At 40.4% G+C, this 23,793-nt stretch overlaps 1 protein-coding gene across 1 annotated transcript in view; it reads left to right on the forward strand.

Moving 5' to 3' along the window:
* Nucleotides 1–23,793, forward strand: part of IARS2 (isoleucyl-tRNA synthetase 2, mitochondrial) — a 532,602-nt gene that overhangs the window by 324,115 nt on the left and 184,694 nt on the right. Inside the window, exons 15-16 of the mRNA XM_078649801.1 lie at nt 1,055–1,163; nt 9,476–9,578. Coding sequence (XP_078505927.1) covers nt 1,055–1,163; nt 9,476–9,578 — 212 coding nt within the window. The remainder of the gene's footprint in view (nt 1–1,054; nt 1,164–9,475; nt 9,579–23,793) is intronic.

Below are 23,793 nucleotides of genomic sequence, written 5' to 3' on the forward strand. Positions count from 1 at the left end.
TGGTTTTCACGCACATTTTGCTACTGAGGTGTTTATTGCTTGTCCATATATTCCTACCCGTCGACAGAAAGGTTGCCTCGAATGCTTCTGTGGCTATATCCGAAAGACATTTGTTGGAAGATTCTGCTATTCTGACTTTTGCCTTGTTAATAGAAGCGGTCCGTCCTAATCTTTCACGGTCGTCTTAACTTCTTAGTGCTTTCGTTCATTAGAGTTACTTTGTGGGCAGTCGATGAAACTTTATATGAATAATTGAATTATGAATATGAAGACGTACTTCACTCCATGCTGTACCTGAGCACAAGCCTTTACATCCATGCCTCTAGATGCTATCCTGTTACACAAATGTCGCGTTGCTGTGCAAACTGTGCTTGATCTGTCAACAGTCTCTAGACTGTTGACAGTCTACATCAATTATTGGATCTTAAGAGCTGGTCTCCGTTTGCTTCTGTTGGTCAGTCTGGCAGGATACATTTGTTGATACTGTTGTATCATACAGGGTATCACAGTTCTGTCCAGTTGTATTGTTTAATATGAAGCATACTGCGAGCACTCTGTCCTCTTGTGTAAAGCATTCAAGGCTCTGTCATTGTGTCACCTGCAAGTTCTGAGCTCGATTCCATGTGAAACGAACTATTTCATCTTTAGAGTCTGATAAATGAAATGGCTAAAATGTGTTACTGACAGCACTTTGAAATGTCTTCACATGTGCTGGAGAGATTTAAAAATTAGTGTTTTATTAAGTTCTTTATAGACCGTGGGCTCGCAGATATGATATGTCAGTGTATGATTAATATCCTTAACCTTTGAGCGGTGACACAAAGCACTGGTTTGTCTGAACAATTACATCAATTATTAGATCTTAAGAGCTGGTCTCGGTCGGCTTCTGTTGGTCAGTCTGGCAGGATACATTTGTTGATACCATTGTAAATGGTTGTATTTGTGAGTAGACAGTGTCAGGCAGTTCACATGGTTGTGTCTTTTTTTGCACTTGTAAATCACATGTTTGATGTTGTGATGTTTAAATTGTGTTTCTTTCTCTTATTTTTTTCAGATGCAGACCAAAGGGCTGATGTGTACATGGAAGGCAAAGATCAGCTTGGTGGTTGGTTTCAGTCCTCCTTGCTTACTAGTGTTGCAACCAGGAAAAATGCACCATATGGGTAAGCAAGTCTAGGCAACAAAATATCACTACCCATTTGATCCATGTTGGCATGCCTCAACTTTTATTGTGATGGTTCAACATGCCTTAAGTGCTTTCCTACCAGCAGTTGCTTCATTGTCCAGTTGCAGAAGATAGTAGCTGCCTCAGGGGGCTCTGGACCCTGCCTGGCTCAGTTGCATGCTGAATGGTAGTTGCATGATATTACTGAATCTTGAGATCTCTGGTGCTCTTTGTTTCTAAAATACCCAGAAGTTAGTGAAATAACTAGATATCTCACTGAAGTATTAAAAAATACCCCAAGTCACGTTGATAATGTGGATAAGTTGAAAACAAATCTAAACAAAGGAAAGCAGTTTGTACAGAAAGCTCATTTTCAGTGGTTAACAGTTAGATTCGTTTTTCCAAAGGTTTTTTTTTCCCCGGAAAAATGCTGATTTCTTTGAAAATAGACAAAACCATGTAATAAAATGGTCTCCCTTTAGAGCAATCCTAATTTTCTCGCAATGATTTCATGGTATTCTTGAAAACATGAAGGCTGAATATCCATAAAAGTTTTCCGCTGATAAAGCATCAAGGATAAAGTCATTTGTGGTCTGAGATTATGCCATTATATACATTGTATTCGGTCAAAAGTATGATCGTTTACAGATTATGCCATTACCCAGCACAGCTAAATATATTTTCTTGAGTCGCAATATTGTGTGACACAATTTGGCACATTATATAAAAGAGTGGCAGTTCTTTCTCACTTCCTAGTTTTGAGCATAATGATGATCATTTATTGAAGCAAAGTAGGGACTATTCTGGTCGCCATATAAGGGGCTAGTTCATATAGTATCAATTGTATATTCTGCAGTCATATATCATGAAAATCGCCAGTGGAGAAAGTCACAATGTGCTGTTCTCACTGGATGCATACCTTTCTACGCTTCAGCTCAAAGGCAGTCCTATGCAAGTGCAAACCTTAATGTTAAATAACAGATATTAGCTACTTAGAGGTACGCAGACAGACCTTTTGGCTTTTGAACTGTTTTTAATTTGTTATCTTTGCTTCTTGCTGACTTTAATGTTCACATCCAGCTAATTTTGATGCGACCCAAGTCACCAAGATATTTTTGTCATCAACATTATTATTAACTTTATGAAATATGTTCATTTTAACTTTTAAAAGGCACTTTGACGCCAAGTGGACATTACTGTAGTCCAACTCAATTACAATAGATGATCTTTCTTTGAGTGGAGGATGGCCAAGGAGGCAGGGTGCTGATCATATAGATAATGTCAGTACCATTAGCAGACACCTTTGGCCATCCATCAGTACAATCTACAACTCTATATGAATATTTCATCCATAATTGACACTCCCTCCCTCTACCACTCCTTACCAAGCTTAAATGTTGGATGTCAGAAGATTTCTTGCAGCTAAATTCTTCTGTACCTGAATTTTTTCTTCCATCCCACAAACACAGGAACAAATTCAGCATAATTGAATAACACAGTAAAGGGGTTGGGCTTCATGGCGTTACTTTTTACCTCCGTAAAATCAGTGAGAATTCACTTGATCCTTCTCGGTTGTTTGACTCATATACAGAACTTCTAAAGCAGATAATTTTCCTCGGAGGCAGCTCAAAAAGATCAAAAACCTCCTGTATACACAGCTCACCTAAGAAATGCTGCTCATACTCTAGCTGTAGTCTTGTCTGGCCTTTGGAAATGCCATCCTTGCCAGTATTCTGTAATCCTGACTGACCCCTATCAGGACAGTACTTCAGTTGATAACACTTTCTCTGTCGACAAACAGAAAATGATACAATATCTTACTCATCCTCAAAAAATTACATTGTTTTCCCATCGAAGCGAGGATTACATTCAAAATTGAATGTCTTACTTGCAAAGTCAATTTTCTAAACCATTCCCTATATACAGATGTCCAATCAACTTATGAGCAGGCCCAAGCGGTGTTCGGAGCCAAAATGCTCTGTACCTCAAACAGCGACATTCAAGACCTCTCAAGCGCATATTCTAATTTTCTTAGTCATCCTGTAGGAACGCCGTCTCTGCAAAACTGTGAACTGCAGTCCCCGGCCCTAGTGTTCAGCAACTAAATAAAAGGCACCTCTTCTACGTTCCACTCCTAACTAACTCAAGGGATGCCCCCATAATGTATCTCCTTTACTGTTTGCTGTATTCTGATGTATACTGCATTATTATTTGCTAGTTATTTTGTATATAATGCAGGCTATATAAAAATGACTCCATTCACTGTTAACCAGTGCATCTACCTGCTGGTCTTCCTGACTCCATCCTTTGGATTTCCTTTTAACACCTGTGGTGGCAGCACCCAGATCCTTTAGTAACTCTTGCTATTTTTAGATCATGTTGTTTTTTTTCTACCCAATATCTCTGTACACAAAGCATTTTTACAAATAGCTTTAAGAGCTGCAATCTCCTTTAACCCCCTGGCTGCGGTCGGAATTGTGCGCCTGTGCGGCACATTCCGATCTCGGGCATGGTCATGACGGCTCCCGGCCGTCATAAGCACACGCCCACCGTAACTGATGACGACCGGGAGCCGTCATCAGCACCGAAGGGGTTAAAACTCTCAAAAAAGGTGATACCAAGGATCATGTACATAATAGCAGACAATAGGCTTTCTTCATACTTCCCTAATGTCGATTATTAAGGTAAGAAATTGAAGCTTACATTTAAAAAGCAGAATAGTAATGATGTGCTGAAAAGAATTATGATATTTATAATTTATTTAGTAGTGAGTTCCAAGAAGCCAAATTTCTTCTTGAAATATTTTTGTTAGACATTGATTTTAACCATATTCATAATAAAAAGCAATGCCACATAATACGAATATTTTTTATATTGCATTTAAACTCATAGAATTATAAATGAACACCGCAGTTTACTGCTCTGATGTGTACATAGGGTTAGGGGTACTTATGGCAGTAGCACAGAATTTCAAAAGTTCCGTTTGCCCCCATATTTACAAAGAAATGCAGTCATCCTTTTGTTAGCAATTCACAAATGGATGTATTGGATAATTATTGAAGCGTATCAAGATTGAAGTCCTGCAAAATTCGGGGTGTGGATGAGCAATGACTGGTAAGGGACAAGAGTCCTAGCCTACTGTCCGAACCTACTGGCCTTAGACTGGGTGGCAACAGATAATGTTATTGTCTCATGTTGCTTGGTGATTGGATGCAGACAGACTGTCGTAAACTGAACACTAACCGAATTCAAGCATTGGTTACTTGCGACAGAGCTGTCCTCTGGACAGTGTCATCCTTTGGCCAATGCTTTACCCATGTCGAAAAGGTTCTTATCCTTACTTTTTGATACATAAATATCTAACTTTGAATGTAACTTCTATTGTTTTTGTCAACCTTTAAATTCTCAAATGAACATTACCTGACCTTCTAAATGCTAATTGATCAATGGTTACACCATTTGTAAATGGTAAACTACGGGTCATTGCTAATTGATCAATGGTTACACCATTTGTAAATGGTAAACTACGGGTCATTATTGTGACTTTCCCAGCATCTGGCATGCAGCAGCAAGAGTGGTAACGGGCACAGAGCAATGACATGGCAATGCACCTGTTCAATCTGATCAAATTCAAAGCTCTGCCTGTTATGTATGCACTGATGCTTTTATCTTACCCATTGGGCCTGCTTTACTCACTAATAGGTCTATCATCACCTGGTTTTTCAGCTGCGCTGTCTACCGAAGTGCTGTCCTTAATTGTTCTGTTTTTCACTGCTTAGTGCAAAGAGGTGGTGGTAGATGGTGTACTCTCCAAAGTGAATATCATCATATCTGATAGAGACTTCTAGCCGCAGATTCCTCACATTAGATTATTCCCCAGGCTTCAGGCTGGATCTGAAAATATTGAGCAGTGCCGGTAAGTGGCATAGATTGGCTCTGCGTCGTCCTCGTGGAGTGTGTCACCACTCCAGCTCACTGACATCAGTTCCTTTTTTGTCCGTGTTTTGTGAGTATTTTGCTCCTAGTGTGCTAGGTATGTCCCCAAAGAAGCCAGTGGTTATAAATCATATGGAACCTTTCACTGGCAGATGTCTGGGACAGACCTCCATCTGGTTTGTCTGTGGTGCCTAGAACCGGACCACGACTCTAGGAACTGTCCCAACTGCCGCACCCTGAATGAGAAGGCAATTCAGGAGTGGGAGACTGAGCTCATGGCAGCCCAACATGAGATGACTTTGCACCGCTCCATGTCCTGGGCCTGCTCTCAGAGGTGTTGTCTGTCGCGGTCAAAGTTGTCATCGGGTAAGTCCCACAAGCACTAGAAATTTAAGCAGTCAATTTGGTCTTTCACTTCACCGCATTGGTCCAAGTCATTAGATGAGACATGGAGATGACGAAGTAGCAGCCCCGCTCCAACACTCCACCCAGGGAGCTCCAGCCTGGGTCTGCTTCATACCTCCCTGAGTTTCCTGGAACCAGAGCGACCCCCAGTAGGTGCCCAGACTGGACTCCCACTGGTGACGTAGCCCTTGGTGCTAGTTGGGCCCTCTGGATTAGTTCCTGGATCAGGACTGACTCCAGTCGTTAACCCATAAACTTTTTCGGGGTTCTGTCCTGTGGCAGTGTTTCCATGGCACCAAGCCCATAGTCATTTCCTACTCCGACATGGAGCCGGACCGACGTCATTCGACATAGACTCTGACACCACCTGGACTTCACTGATTGCCCGGGTTGAAGACAGTGTCCCCTTTCCTTGGCTGGGGTGGATCTGAGGATGAATACAGTTACTCTGATCCCTATGAAGACTCTCTGGCCTAGTCGGTTGATGACAGCTGGTATGAGAAGCTTGTGGATGCCAATGGCCTGGACATTTAACAAGAAACTGGCCTGGTTCCACCTAGTGTGGCTACTGAGGAAGGGGCTTCCTTTGCTATGGTGGTGAGGAGGGTAGCTGAGGAGGGTAGCCATCTGCCCTCCTTGAAGGGCAAGACCAATGTCTTGACAGAGATGCTTTAGCTATTGCCCTTCAGTGAAGCTCTCTCTGATGTACTGTTCAGACCGAGCCCTTCGCGGGCACTCAGATTGCACGTTGTCACCGCACCGCTCCTGGGGATCCAGCTTTCCTCACCAAGCATCCCACTTTTGAGAGCCTTGTGATACAGGCCTCAGCATCCAGAGTGAATCCCAGCATGTTCCCTACCACTCCACTGGATAGGGAATCCAAGAGGCTGGATACCTTCGGGAGAGTTTCTCTTCCCCCAGTCTTTCACTATGGTCGGAGTACACCGCCCGTCTCTTGGGCTTATAAAGCAGTACTGTGTGGGCTGAGTTGCACAAGTGCTGTCTTTGGTCTAAGACAGTTCGCAGACCCACCTCCAGGGAGTTATTGCTTTGGTATATATTGTAAGGGAAGGATCTGCGTCTGCAATTCTCAATCAGATGAACAAGTTTCTTACCTTCTGTAACGTCTTATCTGTTAGAGAGACTATTTAGCTGCAAGTTCCTTACGGACCCCTCCTACCCATCCCCCCATTCTGCAAACTACATTTTGACACCTCAATAGTTTCTTGTAGGTTCTTAGATTCTGCACACTGGTCTCAGCCTTTCAACATGGCTCTGTGCGCACGGAAATAGTCACTATAAGAAACTGATGTAAGCACGCTGGGGAGGCGCCTATATAGGCACCGCAAACATCAGATCTGGCTCAGATGACGCAGACGCTGAGCCGTTCGACACCACCTACCGACACACAGGGCTGCTGCTGAAGATTTCCTGGATCCAGTCTAACACCTGGGGAATATTCGAATGCAGCTAGATAGCCTATACCAGATAAAGCATTAGGGAAGTTAAGTAACTTGTCCTTTCACTTTATTCATTTTTTTTTTGTTTGATCATTTTATTATCATTTTAACAGTAAGCCATAATAAGGCCGTTTTTTCATCTGGTACCCATCATGTGTATACAGAAAATGTTTTCACAAGATTATCAGGTAGGCACAGTAAAGCAGCTGTCTCCATTCAGTAATCTTATAATTGTGCATAGAACTATAAATTCCGTGATGTATACAATATCGCCTAAAATGATTGCAGGGACGCAACCAATCTCCCGCAAAATTTAAAAGATCAATATATACCAAAGTAACAATCTAATCATCATCAGGCTAAAACAATGCTCACGGCATCCCCCCTTTAACAGAAATTGTGCATCGTTACAATGTCACGCTTCTAATACTTTCCAGACATAACAGTTTCCCATATATGTGCTGCTGCACAAATCTCACAAGCCACCCATCCCAAGAAGAGTTAACTCCAATCCTCTGACTTAACTGATTTCGGACTCTATTTGTTGAGAGACATGTATCTCTGATGCAGGTTGTAGGTTTATTCGAAGTGCTACAAGAATTGAGTCCCAATTATCTGAGAGTGGGAACTTACGCAGCCCCAGTGTGTCTGATTTGTCTTTGCAATGTATGCTATGGGCACCGTCCATCACGTGCCATGGAAAATCTAATAGAATTTATTTAATAATAATAAAAAATCTTCTTTTTCCATCAAGTTCTAATGCTTGAAACTTACTGCGCGCTTTGTGTTCCATCTAAAAGAGAAAGTAAACTTAGCATGTTTATGATGCAAGAAAAAATATGTTTATCAAAAATTATTTTTCTTTTCAATCTCATGCACAGCAGTTCATAAGTCATTGTGTGCTCCTTGTTACTTGAGGCATTCATGAAAGCAGTCACAGGTGGCTCTCACAGCTTGTCATGCGTATTGCACAGCAGAGGAATGTGGTTCTACTCTCGCTTGTAACATTGTGCTGCGTGTTGGTCACATTCCGAACTTCACCCCACTGGACACTGCATTGTAATCCCTGTCCTGATTTAACTGAAATTGAAGTCAATTGTTAACTTGTAAGGATTGTAGATGTGTTTACTGTTTGGCTCTTTTCGTAACCCCCGGTGCCACAAGTACGGTGCAAATACCGAATAAAGTGCTGGCCTCTGGTAAACAGTGTCACATTCTGTGTATACCCACCCTGTGACATTTGGGTTACTTCCGTGAATAGTATTCATTTGAGGAAAGCGGATCTTGCCCGTTGAAAGCCTGCTTCACGCTCACTGCTGGAAGGATACCTTTCACTGCATCAACTTCTGAGTAGCTTCATACCCGAGCAAAGTCACCATGATATCTGCAATCCACCTTGCCCATGCACCCATTCAACAAGCAATTATTACAGCTGAATCATCATAGCTTTATTCGATTACTAAAAATTAATCTTGAAATCAATAAAAAATATACAAATATTAAATACGTAAAATTGATCAAATCATCCAAAGAGCAGTATGACCATTAGGTCATAGTAGCCTAAGCAAAAGAAAATGAACATAAAAAACGTTAGAACAAACGTTTTTTCCTATGACAAAGTACAGCTGTTTAGAAAGAGCAGATGCTGGAGCACACAAGGAGCGAGCTAAGTAGCCGGAGAAATTATAGTGTGGATTGTTATGTGACAAAGCCCAAGCTTCTCAATATTGGAAATGAGAATCGTTTTGCGTATGCAACATAAAATTTAAAGAAGGAAGAAAAATACAATAAGGTTTGGATGGAATACTCCTCACATGGGCAAATCCTAGTGGAAGACCGATCAAACTGCCCCAACGGGTAAGCATAAATAGCAACGAATAAAACGAAATGTAAACTTAGTAAGCAGGATCCGGTCCTGAGTGTTGATTACCATATCCAAATATTGTTCCGCCCCCACCATGGTGCAAGTCGTTAAGTGCTCAACTTTAGAGCAATTAGCAAATTCAGCGACTTCCCTATATTCCCTCCTTGAGGCAAGATTTCACTTTTAGCTAGCCTTTGTTTTTGGTGGTTAGGGTCCAAGGTTTCGAAATAATTGACGGACTGCCCAATTTGTTGACTGTTTGTCACATGTATAAAAACCATGGTATATGGGGCCCTAGGTCACATGACAGACAGTCTTCAGTGATCTCCCTATTGAATGCAGCCTGCGGATTACACAAGACTGAACACCATAACAACAGCAGGCCAGATTAATTGAATCCTCCACATATGAATCAAAGCTAAAGATGTTTGTGTGCAAAATTTCACTTTGGACACTTACTTCTTTAGATTCCAAAGATAAGTGCACACTTTAGAGTTATTTAGACTTAAATGTGTTCAGTCCTAAGCAAATATACAGTAAATAGAAGAAATTATTTGCAAACTCAGTAAGAGCTTGTTTTACATGGAAAAAGCAGTGCTTGTGTAATTGAACTCCTACGCCAGTTTTGTGTTTGTCCCCCACCAGGACTGTGGTTGTACATGGATTTACCCTGAGTGAAAAAGGAGAGAAAATGTCCAAATCTGTTGGCAACGTAGTTGATCCTGATGTGGTGATAAATGGAGGGCAGGTGAGTCATGCACTATTTTGATGAGAATAAGTATGGTTTGTAAATCACTCAAGTCTGTGGTGATAAATGGAGGGCAGGTGAGTCATGCACTATTTTTATGAAAATAAGTCTTGTTTGTAAATCACTCAAGTCTTTTAATTCATTTTCATACCGGTTATTTTTTAGGTTCAAATTTATGAATAGCTTTGGAACAAAGATACAGACCAAATGTTGTCCATAATCTTGTTCATGGTGTTTACAACTACTTAAATTACCCCGTACATTGATTACAAACGTTAGCATTATAATATGCTGGATGGACTCACATAATGAAGATGGTATGTGTGTATATATATATATATATATATATGTATATATATATATATATATATATATATATATATTGTCACAAATCCCTCAAAGAGAGAATTAGTCCGCACTCACAAGGAGATTCTTCCCAATATACCTTTATTCGTCAAGGTTATTCAGCAATTCGGGTTACAACACACCAACGCGTTTCACAACACACAGTTGCTTGTTCACGGTAAGGTAACATTTACCCCAGCTCCTCCTATATTCTTTACAGGGCGCGCCAAAAACAAACAAATTAATGCTGACCTCACTTCCTGTTGCCTTGACAGGAAGTAGGTTGGGAAATGTAGTTTTTTGATAACTCTTGCCTTTTTCAACAATCACCCATGAAAACTTTATACATTTGCTGCCCAACAGCGATTCTTATCAGCCATGACTCTGTACATATTTACATATTTACACATATAATGTTTGTCTGCTTGTCAGTATTTGATTACTTGTTTATACACTCATTTCAATTTTTATATACACTGGTGACATCTTGTTGTTATTAATCGCGCTCTCTGGTGAGCATTTTCATTAATGCAAGAGTGTTAGCGGTGATATACACTGGTGACATCATATTATTATTAAATATTAATTGCGCTCTCCGGTGAGCCATTTCATTAATGCAATGATGTTCAGATTATGAAAATCAAACCCAATTTTGTGCCCTCTAGTGGGCTTAACCACCCTCTTATTGCATTGTGTGCCCCTGTGTATCTGTACAAAAACTCTAGGTCATTTTTTCTCATTGTTAATTCAGGTACAAATTGCACTGACACAGTCTCATTAGTACCATCCTTTTCATGCTCTAATTGGCCATATCTAATCATTATTTACTGTTAAACTTTTCATGAGTCAAACCAAGTCATTGTTCTTATTACTACATTCAAAAATATACATTTTTCTTAAAAACCGATTTTTTCTACTGTCGCTCTCATCTCTATGTTCCAAAAGATTATGCTACTCATATCTCCAATTGTATCCACCCACCTAGGGGGAAGAAAACAAAGTCAGGATTATAAATGTACATAAAGTTATTCGCTCTGATTCAATCCCCATGGGGTCATTGTTCGAAAATTGAGTATTTGCCTCGATTCTCTGCATCTCAATTCCTTTTCCTGGTCTCCACCCCTTTCATGTGGCAGGATGCATTCTAGAGCATATGTTTTTAGAAGTTTCCAGTCGCTGTTGTGAGCCAACTCCATATGTTTTGCGACGGCATTATTTCTGTCTTTATTTGTAGTCGCCCTAATGTGCTCAAGAATGCGTTTTTTGAACTCATTTTTGGTGCTGCCAATGTACTTTAATGAGCACGGGCACTCAATCACATAAACCACATGGGTGCTCGTGCAATCAATTAATTGTCTTATTTGCCACATCTTTTTGTTAGGTAGCATTACTTCTTTTTTGTTGATCGCAATCTGACACACTTTACAATGTAAACATTTAATAAATCCTTTCGTATTCAACCATTGAATTCCTTTTTTCTTTTTTGTATGATCATGAAAGTGGCTTTGTATCAATCTGTCTTTTAAACTCCTGGCTCTGCGGAATGTGACTAGGGGATGATTACCCATTATTCTCCCAGTTGTTTGATCCAATTGTAATATTTTCCAATTTTTCCTGATTATATTTACAATTTGTTTCGATTCTCTGGTGTAGTCCAGAATCAATCTCACCTTTCTTTCATCAGATTGTTGGATACCACTGTTCATTTTTGCATCCTGTTTGGTCGTCAATGCTTCTTTTCGATTTTTATTGTTGGCTCTTTGCCATCCTTTCATTATGACTTTGTTGTTATATCCTCTATTCTTGAATCTGTGGGTCATTGATTTGCTTGTTTTAATCCATTCCTCCTCTTCTGAACATATCCGTCTCAGTCTTAGGAATTCTCCATAAGGTATGTTTTCTTTCACCGATGGTTTGTGAAAACTTTCAAAGTGTAGAGTTGAATTGGTCGCTGTATTCTTCCTATGGAGGGTTGTTTCAACCTTGTTGTCTCGAATATAAATCTCCGTATCTAGGAAAATTGCTCTCTCCTTGCTTATCTGGTAAGTAAACCTTATGTTAGATGTTGAAGAGTTCAAGATTTGGAAGTAAGCTTCAAATTCCTCTTTTGTTCCTTCCCATATTATTAGAAGATCGTCTATAAATCTTGTCCATTTGGCAATTTTTTCCACATAGAAGTCATTGTCCGTATGCCATGCAATTTGTTGTTCCCACCAACCCATGGTGATGCAGGCATAGGCAGGACTGAAGGAAAACCCCATGGCGCAGCCCTGGGTTTGTTGGTATATTTCTTCGCCAAATAAGAAAACATTTTGGGTCAAACAAAGTTCTATCATATCAATCAACATTTGATTATGACGATTGAATTGAATGTCACGTTCCTTAAGAAAAAATGCACATGCATTTAAACCAATTTGATTGTCAATGTTTGTATATAAAGATACAACGTCCATAGTAACCAATAGGAAATTAGGTTGCCATGGTAAATCCTCTAGGTGTTTGAGGAGGTCCGTTGTATCTTTCAAATATGAGCTTAAGTTGGTCACAAAAGGCATCAAAAAGAAATCCAGATAGTTAGCCACCGGCTCCATTAGGGATCCTTTTGAGGACACAATTGGTCTCCCTGGTGGTCTAAGGGGGTTCTTGTGTACCTTGGGGAGGAAATATATCGTCGCCATTTTTGGGTGTTCTGTAGTTAAGAATTTCTTTTCATCCAAGTCAATTAAATTTGATTCACTCCAGATATTCAATTTCTGATCAAGTTTTTCCTTGAACACTTTTGATGGATTCACTTCCAACTTTCTATAATATTTGGAGTTGTTCAGTTGAAGATGTGCCTCAGTCACGTAGTCTTTTGTATTTAAAATAACAATGTTTCCGCCTTTATCGGCGACCTTTATTGTTATTGATTTGTCATCTATTAGATTTTTCAATGCAACTCTTTCTTCTTTCGATAGGTTGTCCTTATATTTGGTGCTTTTAATTTTATAGATATCTTTAGTGACCGCCTCCTGGAATAGATCTATTTTATTGCCCTGTGGCAGCTGAGGATAGAATTTTGATGGTACCTTCATTCCACTTAGGCTAGCTCCTTTTTGTGATATTACTCCAGATTCAGTAATCATTTCATTCTCAGTATCCAAATTGGTTAATGCTACCAACGCTGGGAGGTCCCCTGTTGTTAATTCATCTCCCCTACTTGTGGGATCCATGCGTGTCTTTTTTCTTTGTTTGGCATAATTAGCCATTTTCTCATTATCTTCAAAAGTTTTGGCCAACTTGATTTTCCTGATATATTTATATATATCGATTCTGGTTTGTGCTATGTTCATTGATTCAGTTGGGCAGAACGTTATTCCCTTTTTCAATAAGGATATTTCATTCTCATCGATGTTCCTACTCGATAAGTTAAGTACTACTAATTCTCCATCCATGGTGTCCGTTATTTCTGTCTCTTCTGACGCATGGCCCTTGTTTCGGTTCCCACTTTTTCTGAGCCATTTTTTCCTTTGTCCCCTTCTGGTTGTTTTTTTTGTTTTTGAGATGTTCCTGATTTTGCCACCCATCTGCGTCCTCGGCCTCTTCCTCTTGACCCCTGATTCTGATTGAACTCCTACGTTCGCTGTTGGAGAACCAGTCTCATATCCCCTAAAAAATCCCTACTTGTTTGGTTTGGATTTTCTGCTCCTTCCTCACTTGTGCCAGTGGATGTTAGTGATGTTGCACTAGATGCACTTTGATACGTTGCGCCTTTACTTCCTTGATTTTTGAAGAAATCATACTTTTTCGCGTATGTAAAGATGCACCCATTTGCATAATCCTCCTCGTCGCGTTGGAACTTGGACTGTTTTCTATTTCTGACTACCTCCTCATGTTTACTCACATATTTTTCCAAATCCTCTTTCAGTTTTGTTTGTTCCGGATTTAATTCCAAAGTCGCTAACTCTATTTCCAATTCTGCCAGTTTTTCTTTGATCTTGACTAGGGCAATATCCAAGTGTTTAATCAAAATTTTTATTAAACCTAATGATGAGTCCAATACAAATTCACCCCATTCTTGCAGTAATTCATCAGTCACATCCTGTTGGCTTGGCATTAATGAGATCCTCAATCCCCTCGGGACCCTTTGTACTTCTACATATTTTTTCAAGGTAATCAACTCCCACCATTTATTTATCTCTTTTTTACTCAATTTTTCCCATGACTTAAGCTTGCTCCTTGTATCTGTTTTCAGATTGTCATTGCCATTTTTGCTTTTTTCACTTGTAGCAGTCTTTTGCTCAAAGACTCCCACGCAAACGAACTTGTTGTTTGAAAAGTCAGCAGGTTGGCAAATAATAATCTTATGTCCTAAGGTTAGAAACGATTCAGCAAATCGGCAAACAAGTACAAGTAAAAGGAAATGGATAAACGTGATGCCGAGAGAACAGAACTGTTAGACTCTCGTTTCTTTGAGCAAAAGACTGCTACAAGTGAAAAAAGCAAAAATGGCAATGACAATCTGAAAACAGATACAAGGAGCAAGCTTAAGTCATGGGAAAAATTGAGTAAAAAAGAGATAAATAAATGGTGGGAGTTGATTACCTTGAAAAAATATGTAGAAGTACAAAGGGTCCCGAGGGGATTGAGGATCTCATTAATGCCAAGCCAACAGGATGTGACTGATGAATTACTGCAAGAATGGGGTGAATTTGTATTGGACTCATCATTAGGTTTAATACAAATTTTGATTAAACACTTGGATATTGCCCTAGTCAAGATCAAAGAAAAACTGGCAGAATTGGAAATAGAGTTAGCGACTTTGGAATTAAATCCGGAACAAACGAAACTGAAAGAGGATTTGGAAAAATATGTGAGTAAACATGAGGAGGTAGTCAGAAATAGAAAACAGTCCAAGTTCCAACGCGACGAGGAGGATTATGCAAATGGGTGCATCTTTACATACGCGAAAAAGTATGATTTCTTCAAAAATCAAGGAAGTAAAGGCGCAACGTATCAAAGTGCATCTAGTGCAACATCACTAACATCCACTGGCACAAGTGAGGAAGGAGCAGAAAATCCAAACCAAACAAGTAGGGATTTTTTAGGGGATATGAGACTGGTTCTCCAACAGCGAACGTGGGAGTTCAATCAGAATCAGGGGTCAAGAGGAAGAGGCCGAGGACGCAGATGGGTGGCAAAATCAGGAACATCTCAAAAACAAAAAAAACAACCAGAAGGGGACAAAGGAAAAAATGGCTCAGAAAAAGTGGGAACCGAAACAAGGGCCATGCGTCAGAAGAGACAGAAATAACGGACACCATGGATGGAGAATTAGTAGTACTTAACTTATCGAGTAGGAACATCGATGAGAATGAAATATCCTTATTGAAAAAGGGAATAACGTTCTGCCCAACTGAATCAATGAACATAGCACATACCAGAATCGATATATATAAATATATCAGGAAAATCAAGTTGGCCAAAACTTTTGAAGATAATGAGAAAATGGCTAATTATGCCAAACAAAGAAAAAAGACACGCATGGATCCCACAAGTAGGGGAGAGGAATTAACAACAGGGGACCTCCCAGCGTTGGTAGCATTAACCAATTTGGATACTGAGAATGAAATGATTACTGAATCTGGAGTAATATCACAAAAAGGAGCTAGCCTAAGTGGAATGAAGGTACCATCAAAATTCTATCCTCAGCTGCCACAGGGCAATAAAATAGATCTATTCCAGGAGGCGGTCACTAAAGATATCTATAAAATTAAAAGCACCAAATATAAGGACAACCTATCGAAAGAAGAAAGAGTTGCATTGAAAAATCTAATAGATGACAAATCAATAACAATAAAGGTCGCCGATAAAGGCGGAAACATTGTTATTTTAACTACAAAAGACTACGTGACTGAGGCACATCTTCAACTGAACAACTCCAAATATTATAGAAAGTTGGAAGTGAATCCATCAAAAGTGTTCAAGGAAAAACTTGATCAGAAATTGAATATCTGGAGTGAATCAAATTTAATTGACTTGGATGAAAAGAAATTCTTAACTACAGAACACCCAAAAATGGCGACGATATATTTCCTCCCCAAGGTACACAAGAACCCCCTTAGACCACCAGGGAGACCAATTGTGTCCTCAAAAGGATCCCTAATGGAGCCGGTGGCTAACTATCTGGATTTCTTTTTGATGCCTTTTGTGACCAACTTAAGCTCATATTTGAAAGATACAACGGACCTCCTCAAACACCTAGAGGATTTACCATGGCAACCTAATTTCCTATTGGTTACTATGGACGTTGTATCTTTATATACAAACATTGACAATCAAATTGGTTTAAATGCATGTGCATTTTTTCTTAAGGAACGTGACATTCAATTCAATCGTCATAATCAAATGTTGATTGATATGATAGAACTTTGTTTGACCCAAAATGTTTTCTTATTTGGCGAAGAAATATACCAACAAACCCAGGGCTGCGCCATGGGGTTTTCCTTCAGTCCTGCCTATGCCTGCATCACCATGGGTTGGTGGGAACAACAAATTGCATGGCATACGGACAATGACTTCTATGTGGAAAAAATTGCCAAATGGACAAGATTTATAGACGATCTTCTAATAATATGGGAAGGAACAAAAGAGGAATTTGAAGCTTACTTCCAAATCTTGAACTCTTCAACATCTAACATAAGGTTTACTTACCAGATAAGCAAGGAGAGAGCAATTTTCCTAGATACGGAGATTTATATTCGAGACAACAAGGTTGAAACAACCCTCCATAGGAAGAATACAGCGACCAATTCAACTCTACACTTTGAAAGTTTTCACAAACCATCGGTGAAAGAAAACATACCTTATGGAGAATTCCTAAGACTGAGACGGATATGTTCAGAAGAGGAGGAATGGATTAAAACAAGCAAATCAATGGCCCACAGATTCAAGAATAGAGGATATAACAACAAAGTCATAATGAAAGGATGGCAAAGAGCCAACAATAAAAATCGAAAAGAAGCATTGACGACCAAACAGGATGCAAAAATGAACAGTGGTATCCAACAATCTGATGAAAGAAAGGTGAGATTGATTCTGGACTACACCAGAGAATCGAAACAAATTGTAAATATAATCAGGAAAAATTGGAAAATATTACAATTGGATCAAACAACTGGGAGAATAATGGGTAATCATCCCCTAGTCACATTCCGCAGAGCCAGGAGTTTAAAAGACAGATTGATACAAAGCCACTTTCATGATCATACAAAAAAGAAAAAAGGAATTCAATGGTTGAATACGAAAGGATTTATTAAATGTTTACATTGTAAAGTGTGTCAGATTGCGATCAACAAAAAAGAAGTAATGCTACCTAACAAAAAGATGTGGCAAATAAGACAATTAATTGATTGCACGAGCACCCATGTGGTTTATGTGATTGAGTGCCCGTGCTCATTAAAGTACATTGGCAGCACCAAAAATGAGTTCAAAAAACGCATTCTTGAGCACATTAGGGCGACTACAAATAAAGACAGAAATAATGCCGTCGCAAAACATATGGAGTTGGCTCACAACAGCGACTGGAAACTTCTAAAAACATATGCTCTAGAATGCATCCTGCCACATGAAAGGGGTGGAGACCAGGAAAAGGAATTGAGATGCAGAGAATCGAGGCAAATACTCAATTTTCGAACAATGACCCCATGGGGATTGAATCAGAGCGAAGAACTTTATGTACATTTATAATCCTGACTTTGTTTTCTTCCCCCTAGGTGGGTGGATACAATTGGAGATATGAGTAGCATAATCTTTTGGAACATAGAGATGAGAGCGACAGTAGAAAAAATCGGTTTTTAAGAAAAATGTATATTTTTGAATGTAGTAATAAGAACAATGACTTGGTTTGACTCATGAAAAGTTTAACAGTAAATAATGATTAGATATGGCCAATTAGAGCATGAAAAGGATGGTACTAATGAGACTGTGTCAGTGCAATTTGTACCTGAATTAACAATGAGAAAAAATGACCTAGAGTTTTTGTACAGATACACAGGGGCACACAATGCAATAAGAGGGTGGTTAAGCCCACTAGAGGGCACAAAATTGGGTTTGATTTTTATAATCTGAACATCATTGCATTAATGAAATGGCTCACCGGAGAGCGCAATTAATATTTAATAATAATATGATGTCACCAGTGTATATCACCGCTAACACTCTTGCATTAATGAAAATGCTCACCAGAGAGCGCGATTAATAACAACAAGATGTCACCAGTGTATATAAAAATTGAAATGAGTGTATAAACAAGTAATCAAATACTGACAAGCAGACAAACATTATATGTGTAAATATGTAAATATGTACAGAGTCATGGCTGATAAGAATCGCTGTTGGGCAGCAAATGTATAAAGTTTTCATGGGTGATTGTTGAAAAAGGCAAGAGTTATCAAAAAACTACATTTCCCAACCTACTTCCTGTCAAGGCAACAGGAAGTGAGGTCAGCATTAATTTGTTTGTTTTTGGCGCGCCCTGTAAAGAATATAGGAGGAGCTGGGGTAAATGTTACCTTACCGTGAACAAGCAACTGTGTGTTGTGAAACGCGTTGGTGTGTTGTAACCCGAATTGCTGAATAACCTTGACGAATAAAGGTATATTGGGAAGAATCTCCTTGTGAGTGCGGACTAATTCTCTCTTTGAGGGATTTGTGACAATAATTTGAAAGCGGGGCTCTGCTTAGTAGCCCGACACCGGTGGAGAGAGCGCCAGAGGACCACGAGAAATTGAGCCAGAATTGTGTTCGATATATATATATATATAGATATATATAGATATGTGTGTGTGTATATATATCACCCAAAGTTCGTCCACGAACAAAAGCGCACTCCACACCAGAATACTTTACAAAAGCTTTATGATTGCAGGAGCAACGATTGAACAATCATTTTCTGCGCATTACGCGTTTCAAGCCTCCTGGCTCTTGATCACAGGCATCCTTGGCAAACCGGAATGCCGAGACATTGTGAATTCCGGTTTGCCAAGGATGCCTGTGATCAAGAGCCAGGAGGCTTGAAACGCTTAAGGCGCAGAAAATGATTCTTTACATGAATGTTCAATCGACTGTCCTGCCGTGAAAGCTGCACCGCCATTAAAATGTGTTTGTTGTCGTGGAGGCATAGAACTTCTCGTCGCCTCACTACGGCTACATCAGAACGGATTTAATGGATTGTGCATTCATGTGAGAGGCCCACTGGGGGCTGAAATATTAATCCTTAAATTGGACTCACGGAATAAACCCACTGAACGGTGAAAATAAATTAGAAGCACTACAAATCCCAGAGTGCCCGGCGCAAATTAAGCTCACTGAAGAGATCCCACTGGAGGGAATAAAATGCCGAGACATTGTGAATTCCGGTTTGCCAAGGATGCCTGTGATCAAGAGCCAGGAGGCTTGAAACGCGTAAGGCGCAGAAAATGATTCTTTACATGAATGTTTAATCGTTGCTCCTGCAATCATAAAGCTTTTGTAAAGTATTCTGGTGTGGAGTGCGCTTTTGTTCGTGGACGAACTTTGGGTGATAAATAAATATAGATATATATATATATATATATATATATATATATATATATATATATTGACCAAATTTGGGAGAGTGTGAGACACGGCAATGAAAGGCAGAGAGGCTGGAAATTAAGTTTCACCGAGCAATGACACAGACACAGTATGATTGAATGATTCAAGGATCATGCCTACAAGAAGGCAAACAAACCGGCTTGTTTGACGAGTCACCTTTGGCGTTTGAAAAAAAGTAAACACTGAAAGGGACTGAACGTTTTTGCTATAAACTTAAGTGCACGCCCACTTGGGCTTGATATTAATTTGAGTCAGTGCACAGCATAAACGACATGCCTGACAGCCCACTGGGGCCAGATAACGGCTGAGACGATAGTGGCACAGTATGGTAGTGCACCTAATTTTGTGACTGTCTAGAGGTCGGTGGTTCGAATCTCGCCTTTTGATGGACACAACGTTAACTTTAATCTCGGTCTGAGAATCCTAATACTGTTTTTGAAATGTTTGAAGAACATAATGTATGTTAATTTATTTACTCGGGTTTGCCTGCTGCAATGCAAGGAGGCTCTCACAGCTCCAGAGATTACACGACAGGGTAGTCTGTTTTCAATGTTTATGAAATTCACAAGTCACATGATCTGCATTTAAACTGTTTTGTCACTCTGCACTAACACTCGTGAACAAGGGAACTTGTTTCCCGAAACGCGTCGAGTGCGTTTGTGAATAAAAACACTTTTTGAACCGAGCTGTGGCCTGGATATCGTTCTGTGTGAGAGAAAGGAGAACGACTGTCGATTGAATACGGGGGAGTGGCGATCCCGTCCCGGCCCGCCGCTGTTAGTGGCCATCATAGCTTCTTCGCCAAAGGAAGGTGGATATATTTATTTATATATATATTCACTGAAAAACCCACAGGTTTCAGGGACATTCTTGTTAGTTCGACATTTCAGTCGTACAAAACCAGAGAAATTTGGCCGTTATAGTTAGATGAGCTAACTATAACTCAGGCCCCAGCAATGCACTGCTGATGACGTCACATATTATATAATTCATGACATGGTCAGTGACATCACTGATGACATCATCCAGTGACTGAGTTTCTGTAAAGTTTAAATATGTTTTATATATATAAATGCCAATCTGTATTAAAGAATGAGTGGGTGTACGAGTGTCTGAATGGATGATTTAGTAGGTGTGTAACTGATTGTATAAGTGAGTGATTAAAAGCGTCTTACTGAATGCATGGGTTAGTGACTAAACTGTGTCAATGACCGTATCAGTCAGTCAGTTAGCTGGTGTGTAAGCGGCTGAATGGGTTGGTAAGTAGCTACATGAGTGTCTATATGGTTTATTGATTGGTTGTCTGAGTATCTGTATGAGTGCCTGAGGGTCTATGTGGGTGGAGAGTGTGTGATTCTGTGCATAGATGTGTGAGTGGGTGATGCACTCGGAGTATGGGTTCAAGACTGCATGTGTAAAAAGCTGTATGGGTGGGTGAGTATGGGTGTGTTGGTGAGTGAATGGATATAAATGTAAATGTAAATGTAGTATACTTGTAAAGCGCACAGCTGCCCCAGCAACGGGGCGTCCCGGCGCTGTATAACTCTGGGGAACCCGTCCTGGCTTTCCCTGTGGGATGGTCCCTTGCTGGGAATCCCCAAGGTGGAGCCAGGCATCCCCGGAATTGGTGGGGCCGTTGTGGAGATTAGGCAAGCTAATGCCCAGAGTTGCCGAGTGGAACCCCTGATTAGAGTAAGCACCGAAGCGAGAATTATCGAGTCCGCTGACCAAGGTCCACGACCCTGCCGCTTCGGGAATTGAACCCTGGTCCCAGGCTGACTTCTGCTCTCAGGCCTGCCGCCTCTAATCAGTGAGCCACATATTTCAGTGGTACATGTGTGAGTAATAACCTATGTGAAAGGAAGTATATGTGAGTGTTGGAGTATATAAATGACTATATATGAGAGTGAGTGTGAGAGTGGCTGTTTGGATGAGTGTTTGCTTGTATCAGTGATTGTATAAGAGAGTAAGTATGTGTTAGTATCAGTATGAATAAGTGAGGTGGTGTGTGTATATCTGTAATGAGTAAATGGGAGTGGGATTTATTCTTTGCATGACTGACTAGGTGTGTGAGTAACTCTATGGATGAATGGTGGTGTGTGAGTGTCTTTATAGGTATATGAGTGCATATGATAGTTCTGTATTGATGGGTGACTGCATGTATGAGCGACTCTATGGGTGGATGAGTGGATGTATGTGTAGACCTAGGAATCAGTGAGTGGGTTTCGAAAAGTATAGTCTGTATTTTAGAGTGGGTGTATCAAAGGTTATATTAGGGTATGAGGAGGTGTATCAAGTTATCACATGGATGATGTCATCAGTGATCTCATTTGAGATGTCATCAGTGATGTCACTGACCATGTCATGAATTAAATAATATGTGACGCATCAGCAGTGCATTGCGGGGGCACCAGTTATAGTTAGCTCAACTAACTATAACTGCTGAATTTCTGTGGTTTTATACGAGTGAAATGTATAACTAACTATAACGCCCTGAAACCTGTGGTTTTTTCAGTGAATTTCTAAGGTTTTTCGAATAATTTCTTACTATAACGTCCCTGACGCCTGTGGTTTTTTCAGTGAATTTTTAAGGTTTTTTAAATGGTAATTTCTAACTATAACTTCCCTGAAACCTATGTTTTTTCAGTGAATTTCAAAGGTTTATTAAATGCTAATTTCTAACTATGCCTACAAAGGCAGGACATGTGCAGAAAGAGGAAGAAAGGCTCAGAAAGAAGCAAGAGAAATGCAGAAAGAAGCAACAGAAGTCCAGAAAGACGATGAAAGTGCAGAAAGAAGCAAGAGATATGCAGAACGAACCAACAGAGGTGCAGAAAGAGGCCTTGTTGCAAAGGCATCCTGTGCCCTCAATTTTTTGCTGACTGGTGCTGATGGTAACTAACCAGGCCCGGAGCCAGTGCTATGCTGAAAGACACTTAAAATACAGTGAAAACACCTACATTCACTAGGGTACACTATGGTTTGGAGGACCCCTGTGATTGGCATGACCTCCGCTGTAGGGCCTAGTACATAATAGGGCAGGGGGATTAAAACTACCTCAGTCAGAGGTGCATCAAGAGGCAAAAGAAGTGCAAAAAGAGGTTAGAGAATTACTGAAAGAAGCAACAGAGGTGTAGGACGAAGCAAGAGAAGTGCAGAAGGAGGCAAGTGAGGTGCAGAAAAAAGCTAGAGCAGCGCAGAAAGAATCAGCAGAGGTGCAAAAAGAGGCAAGAGGGGTGCAGAGAAAGGTAGGAAAAGTGCACAAAGAGGCAAGAGAGGTACAGACAGTGGCAGGAGGGGTGCAGAAAGAAGGAAGAGAAGTGCAGAAAGAAGCAACAGAGGTGCTGAAAGAGGCGCAAACAGTGCAGAAAGAGCAAGAGAAGTGCAGAAAAAAACAACAGAGGTACAGAAAGAGGCAAGAGGGGTGCAGAATGAAAAAAGAGGGGTGCAGAAATAGGCAAGAGGGGTTCAGAAATAAACAAGTGAGGTGCAGAAAGACGCAAGAGAGGTGCAGAAACAAGCAAGACAAGTGCAGAAAGAGGCTAGAGAATTGCTGAATGAAGCAACAGAGGTGTGGAATTAAGCAAGAGATGTTCAGAAAGAGGCAAGTGAGGTGCAGAAAGAGGGAAGAGAGGTGCAGATAGAGGCAAGAGGGGTGCAGAAATGTGCAAGAGTGTAGCAGATAGAAGCAAGAGCAGTGCAGAAAGAACCAACAGAGGTTCTGAAAGAGGCACGAACGGAGCAGAAAGAAGCAAGAGAAATGCACAAAGAGGTAGGAGAGGTGCACATAGAGGCAAGAGAGGTACAGATAGAGGCAGGAGGGATGCAAAAAAAGAAGAGAAGTGCAGAAAGAAGCAACAGAGGTGCTGAAAGAGGCTCAAAGGGTGCAGAGAGAGGCCAGAAAAGTACAGAAAGAAGCAACAGAGGTACAGAAAAAAAGAGCAGAGCAGAACCAACTAAGAGGTGCAAAATGAGGCAATAGGGGTGCAGAAAGAGGTAGGAGAGGTGTACACAGAGGCAAGAGAGGTACAGAAAGAGGCACGAGGGATGCACAAAAAGGAAGAGAAGTGCAGAAAGAAGCAGCAAAGGTGCTGAAAGAGGCTTGAAGGGTGCATAAAGAGGCAAGAAAAGTACAGAAAGAAGCAACAGAGGTACAGAATAAGGCAAGAGAGGTGTAGAACCAGACTTCTTGGCCCCCAAAGTCCCTCAGGAGTAAATTGGACTTCTTCCCCCATCCCGTACTCTGCCTGGA

Source organism: Lissotriton helveticus, chromosome 6 (genome assembly GCF_964261635.1).
Source record: "Lissotriton helveticus chromosome 6, aLisHel1.1, whole genome shotgun sequence".
Classification (NCBI taxonomy): domain Eukaryota; kingdom Metazoa; phylum Chordata; class Amphibia; order Caudata; family Salamandridae; genus Lissotriton; species Lissotriton helveticus.